Below are 21505 nucleotides of genomic sequence, written 5' to 3' on the forward strand. Positions count from 1 at the left end.
AAAGTTTAATTTTTAAAATAACTATAACTATTAAAAAATTATTATTTAAGATTAATAATTTTGGAGTAAAAGAACTAAAAATATACTATACCTCATATCTTTAATATAATAACTAGTTGACTAATTTGAGTAAATTAAGAAAGTTTGTTAAGTTTGTAATTGTAACAGGGTCAATACAACATTTAGTCTCTTAAATTTGTTCTTATTTTGGATTTAACCCCTCAAATGTTAATCATAAGTTTTTGTTCCTCAGGTTTCTTTTCATTTAAAATATCAGTCTTTATAATTCAATAAAAATTTAGACCATTTTGTTCATAAAGGGACCAAAACCAAAATGAGGATAAATTTGAGAGACCAAAAATTATATTAACATTTTATAATAAATATGTGCTATTTTTTTAAAATAACCCTGGTAACAATGCGTATAAACTAGAACTATCATTTAATGAAATATTTAACATGTACAGATAATATAGGGATCACTTAAAAAAATAAATAAATATGACAGACAAATTGGATTGAATCTTATATTTAAGATTAAATTAAATGTCAAACTAGCTCTTTACTAAGAATTGGAGGTAGAGCTTTTTTAGGTTAAAGGACCAAATATAAAAAATTAAAGAACTAAATGTATATTTTTACAAAAAAATATTATTGTTACATATAGATTAAATTTTTCTAATATAAAAAGTTATTAGTTGAAAAAAAATTATGCATATAAGCATATTTGGCCAAAAAGAAGAAAAAATTATGAAAATATTTTGGGTAAGAAAACTAAATGCTAATACCTCCCCACACAAAAATTAAGAGGAAATCCCAATAATATTGAGATCTGAGTACTGATTTGTAATTTGTAAATATTGAGAAAAAGATCATTTCTTTGCTAATACCTTGTAAACAGTAAAAAAATTCACCAAATCCTACATGATGGGAATTATTTCCCCAAATGATATTTATTCAAGACTTGAACAATTTTTAAAGTTCATTTAAGCAAAAACGAGTTCTTCAATAATCATCATTTTTTGTGATTGAACTTTATCTTGGTATGAACAACTTTTAAATTTTATCACTTCTTGAATAATTTTTTTACAATCTCTCACCACACGTGTAACATCCTAAATATTAAAAAAATAATTATTATTTCAAAAAAATATAATATAATAATATTTTATTATTATAAAATAATAATATTTTACTTTTTAAAAAAAGAGAGGGGGAAGGTACAACATGTTCAGCTTTCCACCGAAAGCTGAACGTATTTAAGAGGAAGAGGAATTTTGGGGGAAAGCTTTTGGCTGAAGGAAGAAAAATATGGAGGGAACATTAATGAATGAAGAAAAATTGAGGAAGGACGGTGAAATTTGAAGGACAAAAAGAGAGAGTGATCGCAGAGAATGGAAAGAAAGAGTGAAGGGCGCAGAAGGAGAGACCGAGAGAAAAGAAGACAAGTGTTAGCAGTTTGAAGAGTAATGTAAGCTTTGGGGATCATATAGGTATACAAAACACTTCTTTCTATTAAATTTTTCTCTATGAATATTTTCTATATATTTATAGCTTTATATTAGTAGTACTACTACAATGTTTAGAGAAAATTTTGTGATTTGGGTATAGAGTAAGTATTGAGTTTCGAAAATATTTGACTGTAGAAATTTAAAGATATATTATTAAGAAATTTTAATCATTTTAGATTTATCCATTTATTACTTTTGGTATTTAAAATTAAATTTATTTGTTGAAAAATCTGTTATTTATGATATATATCATATTTATACCAATTAAAACTAAGTTAAATAATTTATTTGGGTTGTTTTATATATTATTAAAATTTTAATCGGTTTATATTTATTTATTAATTGTTTTGAGAATTTTAAACTAAGATTTTAGTTGGAAAATGTATTATTCAAGATATATTAAATGTTTTTACCAATTAAATTTAAGTTAAATAACTTATTTGGATTAATTAATTTATTATTGATATTTTAATTGGGTTAAAATATAAAATAGGTTGAGAATATATTATTAGACAAATTTTAAAGCTGGAAACTTAATTTATAAATTGAGATTTTTACAATATTAGGTTAAAAAAATATTTTTATAATTGTTTATGATTTAAATGAGTTATTTGGGTAGAGGAAAATTGTTATTTGAAGTAAGAATTTTTTGAGTAGTAAATATATATATATATATAATAATAAATCTTATGTAATTTAAGTTATTTATTGGTATGTATATTAAATTGTATCTACATTATTTGTAGATTATCCTGTACTTTGGAGTCTGTAATTTATTCTCTTATTTCTCAAATTGTGAGGTTAAGCTTGGAGTAGAGGTAACCGGGGTTAATTTATTTTATATAAATGCCTTGGGATTGTAAGGTGTTTATTATGTTTTATTTTCTCAAGTTAATTTGTGAAAGTATGCCTATGAATAAAATATATATTTTATTATATGACAAATTTTGGTGAAGTGGGAAGTATGTTAATTTAATTATGCTTGAGTTGTGTTTTATTAGAAATTATGTTTTCTTGTAGTACTGAATTTAATATACTAATATTATGTTATTAAATGAAATGAAAATGTGTTATACTTTATTTGAAATTATATCATCTTACTTTGAAGATTATGATATTTTGGTTTATATTGTGACTATGCATGGGGTTCATATGTGGAGGATGGGATTTTGTTATGTGGAGGATAATTGTTCTTGAAGCTCGCGCGGCAGGCCTACACTACGGATCCCAATGTTTGGCCTTTTTGTTAGATCCCTGTAGTTCTTCTTTTTCCTTGGCCCGGAATTGAGAATAAACTCTTAGACAGACACCTGTTGCACCATAGTCCATTCTTGGGCGGTGTAAGTACAGGAGGGGGACCATTGCTTGATGTGAGTGGCGTGACCTTTGGTAGGGTTACTCAGCACAAAAAGCCCGGGTCCTTGTTAAGGAGTCATAAGGAGAAGCAAGGTGATGAGATGACATATTTCATTATGTTGTTGTATATATATACTTTTATATGAATTGTGTTGTGGATGGTGAGATATACTCTTTTTATGTGATTATATCTATTAAAAGTATTATTTATTTCTTAAACTATATTTAAGCACTACTTCGCCAACTTGCCATCCTACTTATATATGTCATAAATTAATACTTGGTTATTCGGACTTTACATCTCACCCCACTATTCATCAATGCTTTTCAAAAGAGCCATCCAGTTTGGCTCAGCGCGAAGGGAAGCAACCAAAGGCACAAGCGAGTATAGCCTAATAGTCTTCTTTTGGTTTAGGCATGTAATGTTATGTATATTGCTATCTTAGAGCTTACGACTGTGTTGACATATACTCTCTTTTGTTTGGATGACTGTATTTGATGGAATGTTGTTAAAATGGCTGAAGGCCATAAGACTCTGCTATGTGCAATACTCTTATGTGTATGACTTGTGGGTTAGGTTGAGCACCCTGTGTTTCTTGTGCCCTAAGTCTTTGTGGGATGAATGTTATATTGGGGTTGTGGGCAGTTACTGTGCCCTGAGGCCTTGTCCTGCGTGTTGTTAAACCTATGGGTGTTTTATGTATCATGAGCCTCTTAGGATGTTTTCGGAATAAGTCAATTCTTTATAACCATAGTAGTATTTTAACGCTCTAACTCTATTCTTTTTCTACCATGGTTATCATTTTAAAAATGGTTTTATAATTATGTATTAAGAAGAGGTCTTTTCAACACGCGGATCCCCTAAAATGATTTTAAAAATGATTTGATTATCACTTAAATAATGATGATAAATAATGATTAAGTTTTAAAAAAGGGAAAATCCCAAAAAAGGTCCTTGGAATATGGGAAATGCCAGATTGGGTCCTTAAATTTCGAAAATGACAGAATGGGTCATTGACCCAATCTGTCATTTGTGAAATTCAGGCGAATTGACAATTTTGCCCTCATTTATTCATTCACTACAATGATTCAATGAATCACTATAAGAGTTTAGGTGTTACCTAGATTCGTGTAGCGAATAACTACTCACTTTTTCATAGTCAGGTATCTTGTTATTAACTACAACTAATTCTGTAATCACTAGAACAATGTAAGCATTACCTAGATTTGTGTAGACAATAACTACTCATTTTTTCATAGTCAGGTATCTTATTATTGTCAGGTACCTTATTATTAACTACAACGAATCTTGTAATCACTAGAACAGTGTAAGCGTTACCTAGATTTGTTTAGAGAATAACTACTCACTTTTACTCAGGGGCAAAAATGTCAATTCGCCTGAATTTCACAAATGATAGATTGGGTCAATGACCCATTCTGTCATTTTCGAAATTTTAGGACCAATCTGGATTTGGTATATTCCAAAGGCTTTTTCTGGGATTTTCCCTTTAAAAAATTAACAATAAATAATGATTAAATTGATATGAAAAAAATAAAAATTAATTTAACTTACAAATAAAGACTTTTAGTATTTTTTACCCCAAAAAAAAAGACTTTTAGTATCATGTGTCCACATGTTATATTGGTATATTCACTTCTTCTTGAATTCATTGAACGTCTCATTTGTCTGCGTGGTTGGCGTAACTGTCCCATACTAAAAAGTGAAGTTGTCCTACACAGTAAGTCTCACACTAAACTTGTTTTTGGTAAGATAGAGTTATTCAATTTTTAATGTAACACCCATTGAATTCGTTCTTTGTAAGAATAAATTTTTCAATGAATAATTTAAACCTGATCACCACCTGAACGATTTCGAAATGTAACATCTCAATAAATATTTTCCATGCCATAGCATTTGAGTAAAATAAAGTATGTGAATAAAAAAGCCGAAGAACCACGATTAGTTATTAAATAATTTTTTAAAAGTTGACAGTTAAAAAGTATTTTCATTTTGGATTTTATAGTATTAAGATAATTTTCTTAATTAGAAAAAAATAAAAATATTTTGAACGGTTCAAATACCGGTGACTATTACTTTGATGTAAAAACAAACAGTTATAGCTGGACTAACATAACTTAATAATAAATTTAAAAAAATCGGTTATAAAAAGTTGAAAACATATTACAAATCAATCCATTATAAAATATAGAAGTTTTTGAACTTAAATATTTTGTAAAAATTAGAAAAATAAGTCATATAAAAACAAAATATTGGTTATAATAAATTATAAAAGAGTTTTAACTTTTAACTAAGAAAATAGAAAGTATAACGTAAATTGTAAAAACTTAGCTGAAAATTATTAATAGCTCAATTAGAGGACTTAAAAAATTAACTAACTAATATAATGCATAATTAATATATAAATAATATTTTGATTTTTTATATTTAAATCTTTTAGTTTTTACATCTTGTACATCCGCAATCAATTTGTTTAATTGAGTACGTTGGTCTGTCAAATGAAACATTAGTTGCTCCTGCAATCAATTCTTTAAGTTTAATTGTACTGATTTGATTTGAATATATGTCAATTACCAATGGAAGATAAAAGTTGGGTCTAGTAAAAATAATTATTTTTCTACAAATATAATGAACTAAAATTTGAATTCTCCGTATACCAACTACACAAATAAATGAGACATTTGATCAAACTTAAAAAGTGAATATACAATAAAAGCCACAATATACGTGGGGAAGAACAAGATGTGCTACTGAAAATCTTTATTTGCTAGGTAAATTAATTTTTATTTTTTATTCATATCAATTTAATCATTATTTATTATTTAATTTTTAAAGCCTAATCATTACTTATTATCATTATTTAAGTAATAATCAAATTACTATTAAAATCATTTCAGGAGATCAATGTGTGGTGACAGGTTATAAAAAAATTGTTAAAGAAGTGATGAAGTTTAGAAGTTGTTTACGTCAAAATTCAATTACACGGAAAAGGATGATTATTGAAGTATTTTTGCTTAAATAAATTTTAAAAGTTGTTTAAACTTTGAACAACTTTGATGGAAATTTTTTTATACTATTTACAAGGTATTAGTAAAAAAATCGAAAGAGATCTCCCTACCCTTCGTTACAACACACCCTCTGTCCCTCGCTTACTCGTAGCCCGCCTCCCCTGCCTCATTCCCCTCGCACAGTCGTAAATGAAGAATCCCCAATTTCGGAGACAGACGCAGACTCACTCAACCCACGCAGTCTCCATTGTTAAGTAACAGAAGGACACTCATGTAAAGGAGATAGGCGGCAAGTGCCATGTTTACCTGTCGACTTTCGGCGAAAGCGAGGACTTTCAGAGCTGCTCATGCGCATAAATTTAGGCAGGATTGAGAGGAATTGGTTCGCGGAGCTTCGAGTTGTTGACAAAAAGATTTCAATTATATTTTGCTGACTCCCATTAGAAAAAGCTTTGAATGAACTTTTGGCTTGCTAGTTCTAGGTTAATGGAAGTTTTGAACAAGTGCTGGTGTAATTAAAAAGAAAAAAAGTGGCGGCCATGGAAAACTGATGAGCCCAAAGTCGGAAATTTTGATGATCACGCATCAATAACCAGAGTCCCATATGACCGGGGAATTTCATCGACAACCATTCAATCCAGGAAAAACAAAATAAAACCCCAAATCCTTCTTCCAACACAATGGACCTGAGGGGAGTGGGGAAGGAGTGTAGGACTGTGAGAGAGAGAAGGCGTCGTGGCAGGGTGGCAGGGGGGAGAGCGTGTGAGAACATCTGGAAGGGTAAAGAGGTCTTTTCAAACATGTGGAAGTTATAGACATAAATTGTTAAATTTGATTTGTAAATGAAGTAAGTTAATTTGCATTTTATTTTTTTTTGCTAATGCTAAGTCACATGGGCCCATAAATATGATATCCCCAGGCTACTTTTCATGCGAATTTGCCGCGAAAGAATGACACACAATGTCTGTGCCCCACGTGGAAGTTCGACATCAGCAGCGTCAAACAAATCTAATTGCCAATCTTGCGTAATCTTCCCGAGAATTTCACAGCAGTAATTTCATTCACTCAGAATTCTCCATAAAAATCCGATCTTTCCACTTGTTTCCCCCTGAAAAGAATCACAGTGAACACCAAACCAAAAAGAGCTTTTTTTTTGGAGAAAATAACAGAAGGTGAATTCTTCGCCAACTTCGTCGTTATTGTTGGTTTCATTCAGTAGCGGTCCTTTCGAAGCTTCAATCACACTCACTCTGTTACTGTGTCCCGCTGAAATTGCCAAACCGATTGCAACATACATACAGAGCAACCCACAAAGTTAGAAGATTGCTCGGGGAACCCCATAGGATTCTCTATTCAGTGAGTGAGGTGTTGAGGTAAGCGCAAAAAGTCGCTGGTTGATTTCTGCGTCTTGCTTTCATTGCTATTCAATTATCACCCTTCTTAATACGGCGATTACTTTCATCTTTTTCTTTAATTCGTGTCATCTGATTCTCAAAATTATAGGATTGCTTCTAAATCCATCTCATGGTTTGCTCTGTTTACTGCATTGGTTTTAATTTCCTTTTGCTGACCGCTGTCTATTTTATTTATTGTCATAATTTTGGTGTTTGACTTTCTGAGTATTGGAGTCTTCAGTCATATAGTATGGAGGCGTCTTCTTTTGTCATTAAGGGAAACACTTTAAGGGTTCAAAAGCCAAGCGTGTTTACTAGTAGAACTACTGTGAGGTCAAGAACCGTATGCATGACGAATATGAGGAACTGCTTCGGTTTAGGGGTTGGTCCGCTCACGATGGAAGCTGAACTGACAAGAGGTGTCCGCGGCATCTTTGGCTCATCGGCGAAACCCAGATTCATCAGGGTTCAGGCTTCCGGTTTGTCTGCTTCTGCTTTCTATGCTGTGTTTAATTTACTACTTAACATTACCTTTGATTTCTGAAATTTGCAAATTACAATTGTCTAAGTCATCCATCAGGTTAATGCAATCAAATATATTGACCATAATGAAAAAGTAGTGTTTCGGAAGTCGAATCAGTATATTTCTGATTAGATCCGAATTGTTTTGTCATGGTGTTCGTGTTGTATTCTGTGCCTCTTGTTCTTGTCGATGCTCGTGCTTCTTAGGGCCATGTTTAGTTTGTTTGATGCCTTGCATGGTAGAGCTGCTTATTCAATCTTTAATTTCCGCAGTTCTGGTATGACCTGTTGCGGTTGTCAAGTCAGATAGGTATTTCAGCAAAAAAGTTTAATTAAAAAAGACTGGAAAAATTCTTAGTCAATCTGAATACCCCTTAGCTTTGTGATATGTTTTAGCATAATATAGATGATGCTTGCTGAGGCAGTGCTGCTCTGCCCATTTGCTATTTTCAATCCAGTTGGTGTATGAATGACTCTTGTAAGTTGAAAATTACAGTGTCTGCGAATTCGACATTTAAGAATAATGAACTCTTTGCGAATCATTGTTAGGATCCATGATAAGCCTGTTATTACTGACACACGTAGAAAGCCATGTGGCAGCAAACAAGGGCTGTTTATTATCTGTTTTTTATTTGTTTTTGAGCATTTTTATTGTCTAACAGCATTAGTTTTGCGTGCTGCATAAGTTAAGGAGTAGTGGAGTCAGTTATGAGTTTAGCATCTTATTTAAGATATTTGTTGAAGAAAAACATTTCAGGTTGCTATTCCCATTTTCTCAGTCTGTTAGCTAATGGGTCGGACATTTTAGAAGTCTGGTACATGTTAATTGAGTGAGATTCATGCTCAAGTTCTAGTATAGATTTATTTCCAGCATTTACCATATAATTTCTCCTAGCCCTCTAATCAATCTATAGTATTCTTCCATTGCAATTATTTTGTGTCTCTTAATACTATATTCACAATAAATATATTGTGAATTCGCTTATATTACATAAATCTGCTGTTGAAATCACATATGCATTGATTCTGAAAGCAGAGATGCTGGTAATTGCTTATACTTGTGTTATGTGTCATGATGTCAAAATAGTTTCTGTCACCTAAATATATAAACACTGCTTCTAGTACTGCTCCTATTTCCCTCATACACATGCTCTTACAACTGCAAGTAAAATTGAGTTGCAGATGGAGATATTGAGAATGTTGTTACAAATCCTCAGGGGAAATCTTCTGGAACTGTTTTACCATATGTTGGGGTTGCTTGTCTTGGAGCGATGTTGTTTGGTTATCATCTAGGGTATGAATATCTTCTTTCTAACTACCACGGAATTGAATGTATAGTTAATATATGATCATGTTTACCCTGAAACCTAAGTATTATAAATGACGTCAGCAGCCATTAGATGTGTTCAGTTATTGGCTGCATAACATATGGGTGTCTTTTGTGGAGTTATCCTTGTTATGCTACAGATTTCTATGGAATAGTACCCTATATCTGGGAAAATTCTGATGATGGTCGTTTTTGGTGCAGGGTGGTAAATGGTGCTCTTGAGTACTTAGCCAAAGATCTTGGAATCGCTGAAAACACTGCATTACAAGGTAGAAGGCTTTAACTTTTTATTAGGTACAACGGGATTTGAATTCATTGCATCAGCCAAAAATTTAAAAAAGAAAAAAAAGAAGGGAAAAGTTCATGCTTTTTTTTCCCCCCTCCCAACACAAAGCAAAATTTTCAGCACACTGTTGAATGTTATACTATTACGGATCTGTCTGTATTGATATTACTGCAACGTTGAACAGAACATTTCTAATTTTTAAAGCTTGAGCTGAAATTTTTTTTCTTTTATTCCTGCTTTCCCTTTTTTTTTGGCCAACCTTATATTTCTGTCTTCTAAATCTATGTTTCTTATCTATAATATTCTTCCCTCAAAAGTCCAGTTTTATTGGAGTATGATCCATCTGTTGTTCTCTGTTGATTTTCTTGAATGTAAATTCTCTGAGTAGGATGGATTGTCAGCACGCTACTTGCTGGTGCCACTGTTGGTTCTTTTACGGGTGGAACATTGGCTGACAAATTTGGCAGAACTAGGACTTTTCAGTTAGATGCAATCCCTCTAACAATTGGAGCATTTCTTTGGTCTGTCAATTGTCCTTTGCTAAAAATTTGATGATTTATATGCTTATAGAAACTGATTCTCTGAAATATGATGTGTTTGTAGTGCTACGGCCCAGAGTGTTCAGACAATGATCATTGGCCGCTTGCTTGCTGGTATAGGAATTGGTGTTACATCTGCTATTGTGCCACTATACATATCTGAGGTTTTGCCTCTATAAATTAGTGAACTTTACAAAATTATGGTCATTTTCTCGTATTCCTTATTGACCCTGTGGTTACGCTTTTTAATGGCAGATTTCACCAACTGAAATCCGTGGTGCACTTGGATCTATTAATCAACTTTTTATATGTATTGGGATTCTTGCAGCACTGGTGGCTGGATTGCCTCTTGCTGGAAATCCCATCTGGTATTCAGCTATTGCATCTATCCATCTTGTGAGCTGCTTATTTCTTCCAATAAGTGGTGATATGTATTTTTTTTTTGTGGGAGAAATAAATGTTGTGGCATTAAAAATGTTTTAATAGAAAAGGATTTTGCAAAAACTATATAATGGATTCTCCTAATTGTATTCAGAGCATGTATTGCAACATCGACTGACATTAATATCATTATTGTGAAGTGAGTAATTCAGCTCCTTCGGCTCTGCAGTGTACCTGAAGATCTCTTTTTTAGAGTTGTAGGTTGTGATCTCCCCACCATAATTGACATGCACAATGCAGCTCGTTGGAGAGCATAGGAATGTTGACTTTTTTTTTAGATAAAAGTGTATTTGTGTGATCAAATTTCTCATATTGAAGTTTTGCAACTAAGTTTGACAACAGTTTGAAGTATTTATGAAGTAATACACCAATAACATGTATAACAAGCTAAATCTCAACTTGATAAGAGCTATATGACTTCTTACTTCTACATCTCAAAGACTGTTAACATTATAAACTGCCAATACAAAACTCGATTGCGGTGGATTCTGGACAGCTGCAGTCCTATGCACAGCTTTCTTTTCTTTTTCTAAATAGAAGACTGGTAACTTTAACTATTGTAATGTCCAGATGATCTTTAATATTTATTTCTGCTTGTTGGTCTAGAATCTTTTTCCTGTTTTGCAACTTGTCTCTCTTGTACTGAAGAAGGCAACAAACTTGCATTCTGTCTTCCATTGTGAATATCTTTTGGGTTTCCTATATTGACCTTCCATGAATGTTTCTTTACTTGCATCCTCTATACCCTCATTAATCATCATCATCATTGTAAAAGCAATTTATCTTGTCAGGTGGAGGACAATGTTTGGCATTGCAGCAGTTCCATCTATTCTGTTGGCACTAGGAATGGGATTTTCTCCAGAGAGTCCTCGTTGGCTGTTTCAGGTTTTCCTCTGATACTGTTCGGTCTTTTGTTTTCAACTATCAAGGCAATATGTTACATGAGGAGAAAATTGTATATTACAAAAATAACTGTTCAGAAGTTTCTATTCCAATGCCCTCAACAACACGTTTTCATGTATTCAATTGACAAATCCAACATGGGATTGCAATGTATATGTTGGTATTCTATATATTCTATATCATCTTATATAAAGATTGGAATTTATTCATCTAAGGTGCATCAAAATTGGGCTCATGAGAATATTCATTGTGGTGTGAGATTTGAATCCTATCCAACAGAATGTGTGTGCATGCATGATTGTAATCTTTTTAAGTCTTTTATGTATTTCCAATCAGGATTTTATGCTATCATTTCTTTTAGTTTTTGTTCTGCAAAACCAGATTTCTGAACAAATTACATTTATTAATTTACAGCAAGGAAAACTTGCTGAATCTGAAAAAGCTGTTGAAACACTATATGGAAAAGAAAGAGTTCCTGTGGTTATGCGTGACCTAGCAACTGGAAGTCAAGGTTCTTCTGAACCTGAAGCAGGATGGTTTGATCTCTTTTCTAGCCGATATTGGAAAGGTATTCTTGAAATTTTATGGAGACTTGTTATCTTCGGTTTGTACTTTATGCACCTGAAACATCTTGTAGCCATTCGGTACACTATTATCTCACATTCCTTGATATCTTGGATACTGTGGTATTTATGATTCCCATTTTTGCGATGATAATCGAATATTTTCATACGAAGGATACAATCAGTAGTTACAAAAGGGGAAAAAATTAAAAGTAGGTTCATGTAAGAACTCCAGGGTTTTTGGGTGATACAAAAGAACCCCAAAATCGGTGTCACCCTACAGCTTTAATTATAATGGATGCCACTAGGCATCTTGATAACAGCGTATGAAATGCTTATCTTGTGTATTTATGTGTGATTCATGCTGTGCTAACTTGCGTTAATATATGCCTGCACTTTGAAGGTCATGATCGTACTTTTTGCATGTCTGAAGAATGTTCACATGATGGATGGTATAATATAAATTACCATTTTTGTTGTTGTGACAATTTTACCGACATGTAATTTGGGGAAGTCAATTTGCTTGTTCCGACCTGGCTAATGCTTCAAATTTGATAATTTATGGGACCTTTTACAATTTTCTATTATTTGAGGCCTTCCCCACTCAACGAGTTATATATTAACATTGATTTTGACATGAGCTGTATGGTTAAATATCACTCCCCAACTTAATGTTGATTTATCCTACGGTTGATTTGTGCTCTTAAAATGTATCGGTGTAACATTTCTGAAATGTCTGAATGCAGTTGTCAGTGTTGGGGCAGCACTTTTCTTGTTCCAACAGTTGGCTGGAATCAATGCTGTGGTATATTATTCTACTTCTGTGTTCCGGAGTGCTGGAATTGCTTCTGATGTTGCCGCCAGCGCTCTGGTTGGTGCAGCTAATGTTTTTGGTTAGTATTGATTTTTCAAATAATATGATCACTGTGCAATATGCACCCATATGATGCTTTTTGTGACCGTTGTTTGATTTCATTGCAGGCACAGCCGTTGCTTCATCCTTGATGGACAAACAAGGACGGAAAAGTCTTCTTATGACGAGCTTTGGTGGAATGGTAATAATTAGTTTTAACATGAATCGTAGACCTAAAGCAGATGAACATGAGATATTTTATGCTGTATTACTACATATTTTGAATTAAAATCTTGAAATTCAAAAGTTCCCCCTGTTTAAATGAGATAGACTTAACTAGACAAAAGGACCTAAATTAAAACACTTAACCGAAAACTGTAAAATATTATTATCAACCTAATACAGTGCTAGTAATAATATACATTTCGACGAGTGCGAAACTACCCATGTGTTTCGTCCTTCAACTCAGTCTGAATTTCAGAAGGTCTACGTAACAAAATATAAATGGAGCTGGTAACAACTTTCTCAGGTCAAGTATTATACACTTAATACTGTAAAGCAGTTTCAGCAAAGGAAACATGTTCATTGTACCATGTGCTGATATGCTTTTCACACTTGAACATTCTATTTGTTTCCGGCCCATTGTAACGTACAATGGGGATAAGTTTCAGATGTTAAAATATGAACCAAGAAAGCTACTTGACACGTGATCTCTGGCAAGGGGTTTGGGTGGTTTGTTGGAAGCCTTGGTTTGAAATTGTTGGGCTAGCATACCTGATGGCCGCATTACTAATAATACTATGGTGTATGGTAGGAGTGTAGTTGAGCTTGTACCTGATGATCCAGTCATAGCTATGGCCTACTGGCTGATGATATTCTGAGCTATTCCCCTGGAGGAAAAAGGTGTGAGGTAGCAGGAACGGAAAAACAGGAATTGACACCACAGATAGCTGTCTGGCTGATTGGGCTTTGGTGTGCTGGAAGAGAGGGAAGCAGGGGTTTAGAGCATGAGAAAGGGTGTGAAGTGGGATGGGCTGGGTTTGAAGCCTTTGAACATAGTAAAGTCTCATGTATCTTCAAGCAAATTTCATCAGATGCCTCTTTTTCCTATAATGAAAAAATTCATGTGCCAACCTATGTTTAATATATTTTTTAATTTTTCAGATCTTATTGCTTTTTTGTGATAATTAATTACATTTTTAGTATAATTGATCATATGTTCCTGAATTTTCCAGTATCTTATTTTCATATATAACTAACTGCTCTCTCTCTCACGCCCACACCCAGGCTGCTTCTATGTTGCTTCTTTCTGTGTCTTTTACTTGGAATGTCCTTGCACCATATTCTGGCACACTTGCTGTCCTTGGAACTGTTCTGTAAGTTATTTATTTTTGTCAGTAATGGTTTTTTCTTCTCATTGAACCGATCAAACCTCAATTATTTTAATCTTTTTAATATATTTTTTTGGCTGTTCATTTCTTTTGACTCTGTGGTCTATGGATTTTAAACAGCTATGTCTTATCCTTCTCTCTTGGTGCTGGTCCCGTGCCTGGCCTTCTTCTACCTGAAATATTTGCTTCCAGAATAAGAGCAAAAGCGGTTGCTTTGTCGTTTGGCATGCATTGGGTGAGTTAGTTATTTCTAGAGTAACAAGTGTACCTCTATTTATTGCCCTCATCTTGCTTTAAAAATCCTTTTTCTTTGCTTAATTACTAGATAGAATACAGGATCAAACCGATGACCTGTCACCAATGAGGGCGAGTGATATGCTGCTAGGCCACAAAGCTATCGGCATTTTAAATAGAAATACTTTCTCAAAAGGATAAATGAGTTAAAATTTCATAAAGTAACCAAGAACTAGTTACCACTGAGATTACCATGAATACAAATTACTGCTTCGTAAAGTTTATAAAAAGCAAAAAGGTTGGGGAGGGGGAGTGGGACCCTGCCTAATTAAAAAAGTGGTGTATGAACTTTAAAACATAACACAACCAGGTTATGCAACTTGGATTCAAATAAAAACATTGAATCTCAGTATATGCTTGCCTTTACTGCTTGAATCTTCCCCATCTCTTTCCTGCATGAAGTTTAGCTGCAGCATAAATTTTGCGCCTACACTGATTATATTGCTTGCCTAAGAATTTTGTTAATCATGAAACTGAATTTTCTATCTTATCAGATCTCCAACTTCGCCATCGGCCTCTTTTTCTTGAGTGTTGTGAACAAATTTGGTATCAGCTCTGTATACTTAGGGTTTGCAGCCGTCTGTCTTCTTGCTGTCATGTACATAGCTGGCAATGTTGTCGAAACAAAGGGTCGATCACTGGAGGAAATAGAACGAGCTCTTAATCCATCAATTTAAGAACTTCCCCAGATTTTCATCTTATCAGAGTCTAAATGCTGCACATGGACTTTTTCGGCAACTCCCTTTGCTCCGCAGGATAACCATTGGTCTGCCATTAGTGATTGCCAGAGGCTAACTCAAGATTATGCCACAGTTTTGCTCGTGGAAATAACAGAACCATCCATTGTCAACTTTGGTGAGCATCTATGTTAATGGTCACAATTTTATGTTTAATAGATATTAGCCAGCGAGAACATTCTCACTTCTATTGGCAGATTGAACAACTAGAGTGTCCCGCTTCAAAGTTGTGAATTATAATTATGCTTGCATGTGTGATTTACCCTTCATAATAATGAAAGCGTTGTGATTTTGAAAATAACAAGACTCTAAGCATAGATTGTTTGTTAACCCTTTTTGTTTTGTTTTGTTTCTTGGGTGGGGGTTAAACTGACATAACGACTTCTCTCTTAGAGGACCTGATATAAATAGGTATCTCTATGCCACTTATCCTTGACGATATCTTTGAAGTCTCCTTTTTCAATGCACACTATAACAGTGTACGTGAGTTATATTGCACAGTAAAGGACTGGAACTTTAATTTTCTGGGAACAATTCACGCTGGAAATGTTTGGAGTCGAATAAGCAAATGAACTTGTTGATAACCTGGAAAGGTGAAGCTCACCTCTAGAGGTGGTAATATGAGTCTGAGGGTCCAACCCACCAAAAGGTGACTGGTTGGGTTTGCAAAATGGAAGCCTGTTTTGAGGCAGGTATTTTCAGCTGACAGCTTTAATTGAAAAATTAAAAAAAATATTACAGCAAATTTAAAAAAAAAAAAAAAGAGTTGGGTTGGCGGGCCTGCCAATTCATCTTATGACAAGTTCGGGTTGGCTAAATGACAGCCTATCTTAGATCTTAAAAGCATGCTTCTTGACTCACTAAAACTGCAACTTGCTGCAAGCCAACTTGCAATATGCAGTTGGTTTGCATTATCAGTTCTTGCTTGGATGCGCAGGTGTCGTTGGTCCACTGTAATTAGAGGGAAGACTACAAAAAGCACACGCACAAGATGTGAAAGTGATAGTGGTAATTAGCTTCAATGATGACATTACGAAGATAGGGTTCACAGAAGATGACACTGGAAAGTAGAAACTAGTAGGTATTAATTAAAGTGGCGAAATGCAAAATTCGTATCAAGTCAAATCATAAATGATGCGAATCATTTTTCAACCTCTATATAATGAATGGAAGTTTCATTTGGTTTGATCAAAGTATGACTGCCTCATACGCCAAGTGAGATTAAAGAAATTTCTCAGACGTCCCATATTTCCACTCTCTGCTCATTTATTCGGTAGTAATTATCTCTATGTGGATTGTTAGGTCATGGTTGGGATCTGTTTGGCGGCTACTGCGCGTAGCAGCAGTAAGAATGGTATCAACAGTAACTTTTTCTTTTCGTCTACCAGCAGTGACATCCACTTTATAGGAAAGGACAAAACACAAATTAGTGGAGGAAAACCGGTAACTTGCTCTGCACTCCCTAATGTCCTAGCGTAGAAGTTTGGTGATTCATTTACAGATATTTTTAAAAAAATTAATTAAGTTAATTATTAATAAAATAAAGTATGTTGATTTTTCTCAAATAACATTTTAATAATTTGTATTGGGAATTACTTCTCGATGGAAAATCCTCCTAATATGTGCAATCAATAAAAAGAGTTTAGTTCGGCAAGTTGCTCTAATGCTAATACCACGAGAGCCATACTTGGACGACGTTGACATATTTGTGTACGTAAATGTGTTTAATCGTATAAAATAAAAAAAAATCAAAGAGATTTTAGGGAAAAAATTATAAATGTGGAAAAGAAAAAGCAGATTGCAGTTTGTTGATTAAAATAAATCTTATATTTATGACCGAGTGTTAGGGGGAAAAAAATTATTCCTTTTCTTTTCTTTTTGACCCTTTTAGTCCCCACGTTTTGCTTCTTCCTCGCTGGGGCAAGCTGTCACATGCTTCTCAATCACAATTTTTCTGTACATATTTGACCAAACTATACCTTATTTTTGAAGATTCAGACGAAGACGAAGAACATAGCTTCTCACTTCACATCACAATATAAAACAACTATAATTACTTTGTAATTGTGGCTCTGCGAAGTCAAGTCAAATAACTTGTGAATTGAGATATTTGGACGACTATTTGAAATCAAATTAGGCCAAGTCTCAGACAAATAGGTAGATAGCATGTGTGTGTCTTTATATATTGATGCAGATTTAATTTAACTAATTAATTATTTTATTATTGTTTATTTTAGATCGTGGGTAGTTACTCCATTCACCCCACTCCCCTCATTTTATTCTTTCTTTTATTTATAGTTTAGGGTTTCAGTTTGTAATCAGACTTTGGCATTTAGAATTGATGATCGGTTTTTCTGGTTCTCATTCTTCTTCTTGTCTAACTTCTCATCCCTTCAATCTTTTCTTGTTCTACATCATATATATATATATATATATATAATATGAGAAAGTCAGATTTCAGACCGAGAAGCAATTCAGTGGGGTTAACGTTAAGTGAAAGAATAACTATGAAATTTGCATATTCAATTGCGTCGCTCTTGGGTTGCTTTAAACCGTAATTAGAGGAGCTAACACGTGAAATTTAGTAATTAGCTCCGATTTTTCCGATAATATACTAAGTCAAGTGAATTAGGCTTATTCAATAATTATTATGGTCTCCATACTCCCAAAGCAAACCACTTCCCAGTTACGTGCCCACCTTCCTATTCACTAACTTTTAATTTAATTTATCATTTAAATTGCTTAGACGCATATGACATACATATCTACTCTTCAAATCTATCAACTCTATATATCTTTTAAAAATTCAATTAGTATATATTTATATAAATATATATTATATAACCTTCATTTATGATTTAAATTCAAATCAATTTTTTTTACAAAATGCAATTATAAAAAGAGTGACACAAGAAAATTAAAGTTATATGGAGTAGAAATTTACTCTCCGATTATCCTTTCTTTTTCTAATCTCCCCATACATTTCTAATTCGGCTGATTTATATCCGATAAGAAGTGGATTTAAGAAGAGGTAGTAAGAATATATCGTAGGCGTAAATTTCTAACTCATGGAAAATTAACGAAAAGGTCCCTTTTCGTTGATGCAGTGTGTAATGTTTGTTTAATTGCAAATGGATGATTATGCCTAATTCTTATATTATAAAAATGGAATAAATATTTTGCACGTATATATTGACCTCTTCACTCCAATCAACATCAATGAGAAAGAAGCTAACAAGTTGCTGTATGTTAATCTTTTTCGGTTCTCTATTATTGTTTCTTGACCAGAACAAATGAAGAAGGAAACAAGTCTGCTGGAATTGAAACAATTAAAGAAAGCTAGTCCTCCATAACTTGAGCTCAAAGTGTTCTCACAAATCCCTTTTGAAACTTATATATAAGAATATCACTCTCTGCTCTCTTTCCCTATTTGTGAGCGATCAAGAAATAGTTAACAATTATGGAGCATAACCCATTTCTCAGGATTCCCAAACCATCCAATATTGTTCATCTGCGTCTAAACCTAAACCTTTTCTATCACTTTGTCTTCTTCATTGTTGGTATCTCACTAGGAACAGTAGTCACTTTGTATTTCAAAACCTTTTCTTTTCATTTACAGTACTTTCTTTACCATGTAAATCCAGCCTCCTCAGAACCACCGTACCGGCCACAGGCTCCGACACTAGCCCCACCGTCGACACAGCCGGAACAAAACCTATTAATGTCCGGCACAAGTATCATCAGAAGTACAACGAAGGTGTCTCTCATGCATAATATGACAGACCAAGAGTTGTTCTCGGAAGCAATTAAGGTACAAGGAATGAAGCAGGATGATGATTTTAAGAAGAAAAACCCTAAAGTGGCTTTCATGTTCCTAGCAAAAGGTTCACTGCCACTGGGACCCTTATGGGAGAGATTCTTCAAAGGCCATGAAGGCTTCTACAACATCTACTTACATCAGCATCCTTCTTTCAATAAAACTCTCCCTGAAGATTCTGTCTTCTTTGGCAGAAGAATCCCTAGCCAGGTTAGCAATATATACAATACAATTACTTTTATATATTTACACAGATTCAACTACCAACCTTTTTTACCTCATTACAGTAAGGATAGTGACTGTAATTTCCCCCAATATATGCATCTATCCTGTTAGAATGAATGAAGGAAAACGAGAAGAACCCAAAAATGTACTCCTTCGTTCCTACATATATATGGAGAAGATATAATTTTTAGGTGGGCACTGCTTTATTTAAAGATACACCTAAAAGGATGCCTGAAATTTTAACTAACATTTTTTTATTTTAACCCCAATTAGTTACATGCTATTTCACTTTAGTAATTACCTCTTTTTCTTATTTCCTCATTCTATTACTCTCTTTCCACCAAAAAAAATTATTTTTGAAATATAAAATATATTTTTCAGTTGACTTCCTTTAACCAATTTTTTTATCCAAGTAATTCAATTATTTGTGTCTTATATATAAGATTGAATGTTGTATTTTACTATATTCTCCACTTGTCTTTAAGTGATATCCACATAGGAGAGTATATAGTGAGATGATCTTTGAAATATAATATAATGTTGTCTTCAATTTGCAGCCAGTTTTTTGGGGAACTTCAACAATGATAGATGCAGAAAGGCGTCTTGTAGCAAATGCGCTCTTTGATGACATCTCAAACCAACGCTTTGTTCTTCTTTCAGAATCCTGCATCCCTCTTTTCAACTTCAAAACTATATACAACTATCTCATCAACTCATCTCGCTCTTTCTTAAGCACTTTTGACGACCCCAGAAAGCCAGGTCGGGGACGATACAACCCTAAAATGTCACCCATGATCAACATTACCAATTGGCGAAAAGGGTCTCAGTGGTTTGAACTCCATCGTGATCTTGCAATCAAACTTGTCTCTGATACCACTTATTACCCTATCTTTCAGAAACTATGTCGTCCACCTTGTTACATGGACGAGCATTATATACCAACATTTGTGCATATGAAGTATGATAAAATGAACTCTAAACATAGTATTACATGGGTTGATTGGTCGAGGGGTGGCCCACATCCAGGAAGATTTGGATGGGGAGATATTACAGACGAGTTCTTGAATCGAATTAGGTATGGAGGCCATTGCACTTATAACGGTAATGTCACCAATGTGTGCTTTCTTTTTGCGAGAAAGTTTATGCCAAATGCATTGGAGCCTTTGTTGAGAATCGCTCCTCTTTTGCTTGGCTTTGATCCTTAGATTATGTTCCTTTGATTCGTTGCCATTTTCATAATTTTATATTCTTTCACCTTTATTCTTTTTCTTCTTTTCTTCCCTAATAAAAATTTAGAAAAGTTGGATGTGCAAAAGTGCAGAAGTTTAATAAATAATTCAAAGCTAAAAAGTAGAAGAAAAGTAAAGAGATCGGTTGGGAAAATCCAATTAATTTTCAATGTAATTTTTTGGCCTGATATATTTTCAACGTGATTGAGAGGTCATAACTTTTAATTCCACGTGTGAAATTATTTAGAAAAATTTCCTACTTTTAGTGTAATCACTTGATGATTTAGGTAATTTAATTGAGAAAAGAATAACAGACAACAATTTTTTTACCAACAAATTAGTTGCTTAACTTTGAGTATTCTTAATTGTTTAATAAACGGAACCAATAACTAATTCGCTGATCAAAGAAAAGAACCGATAAGTAATTCATGATTGATTGTGTTTCACTTTAATATAAAACCCAATGTGTAAGAGTTCTTTTTTCAGCCGCGAATATATAAAAGTCAAAAATCAAAAAGTTGTTAAAATAGGATTTGAATATCCTCAATCATGCCTTCATTATCAACCAACCATTAGATTGTGATCTGACGGTGTTGAGGGAGGAGTTACTTACAATTAAAAACTTCTGATTTTTTAAATAATAGATTTGTAACTCTTCCTAGATCACAGTATATAGTGACTAATATCTCTTAATTGAAGTTCAATTAAGATTTAATTTTTTCAGTTGAGAGATCCAAATTTATTAAAGGATTACATATACTTACAAGCTGAATGAAGTAAAGGAAAAAAAATAACAGCTGTAATTAAATACCTCCCAATCATCCTCGTGTATGTTCGTGAAAATACTTATCTTTTTTTTTTTTAATGACTTATCTTTTTTTTTATAAATATATAAAGAATGTTTTTATTTTCCTTTTCATTTCAGTGAAAAATACGCATTTGTATTACTGTCTCGCCGCATATTTGGGCTTTTTGCTTGTAAAGAAAATATCATACCTCAATCAAGGAGAGATTGATGGAAAACACTATTCTTGTCCTCAATCAATTCTGTGCCTATGATCTTTTCCTTCACATTTGAATTGTTTGATGA

The 21505-nt window shown here is 33.4% G+C and overlaps 2 protein-coding genes across 2 annotated transcripts; both read left to right on the forward strand.

Annotated features, from left to right (window-relative positions):
* The first annotated feature begins 7025 nt into the window (after nucleotides 1–7025).
* LOC114741430 (plastidic glucose transporter 4-like) lies at nucleotides 7026–15474 on the forward strand. The gene is made up of 14 exons (XM_028929696.1): nucleotides 7026–7267; nucleotides 7530–7767; nucleotides 8993–9104; nucleotides 9339–9406; nucleotides 9812–9944; nucleotides 10027–10126; nucleotides 10218–10330; nucleotides 11195–11288; nucleotides 11721–11874; nucleotides 12616–12762; nucleotides 12851–12924; nucleotides 14010–14098; nucleotides 14234–14348; nucleotides 14902–15474. The coding sequence occupies exons 2-14, from the start codon at nucleotides 7539–7541 to the stop codon at nucleotides 15082–15084; spliced, it is 1611 nt and encodes a 536-aa protein (XP_028785529.1). The 5' UTR covers nucleotides 7026–7267; nucleotides 7530–7538; the 3' UTR covers nucleotides 15085–15474.
* A 3049-nt stretch (nucleotides 15475–18523) lies between these two features.
* Nucleotides 18524–20446, forward strand: LOC114741431 (glycosyltransferase BC10-like). Its single transcript, XM_028929697.1, has 2 exons — nucleotides 18524–19171; nucleotides 19744–20446. Exons 1-2 carry the CDS (start codon nucleotides 18605–18607, stop codon nucleotides 20389–20391), a joined length of 1215 nt encoding a protein of 404 aa, XP_028785530.1. The 5' UTR covers nucleotides 18524–18604; the 3' UTR covers nucleotides 20392–20446.
* Nucleotides 20447–21505: the final 1059 nt, after the last annotated feature.

This window comes from Neltuma alba, unplaced genomic scaffold (assembly GCF_004799145.2).
Source record: "Neltuma alba isolate B1F8T4 unplaced genomic scaffold, ASM479914v2 tig00003392_pilon, whole genome shotgun sequence".
In the NCBI taxonomy this organism is placed as follows: Eukaryota; Viridiplantae; Streptophyta; class Magnoliopsida; order Fabales; family Fabaceae; genus Neltuma; species Neltuma alba.

Bases quoted from the DNA above. Each gene is read 5' to 3' on its own strand.
- LOC114741431 (XM_028929697.1), top strand. From the start codon at position 18,605: ATGGAGCATAACCCATTTCTCAGGATTCCCAAACCATCCAATATTGTT. The intron at 19,172-19,743 runs GTTAGCAATATA...TTCAATTTGCAG, and splicing joins GCAGAAGAATCCCTAGCCAG to CCAGTTTTTTGGGGAACTTC.
- LOC114741430 (XM_028929696.1), top strand. From the start codon at position 7,539: ATGGAGGCGTCTTCTTTTGTCATTAAGGGAAACACTTTAAGGGTTCAA. The intron at 9,105-9,338 runs GTATGAATATCT...TTTTTGGTGCAG, and splicing joins TTGTTTGGTTATCATCTAGG to GGTGGTAAATGGTGCTCTTG. The intron at 14,349-14,901 runs GTGAGTTAGTTA...CTATCTTATCAG, and splicing joins TGTCGTTTGGCATGCATTGG to ATCTCCAACTTCGCCATCGG.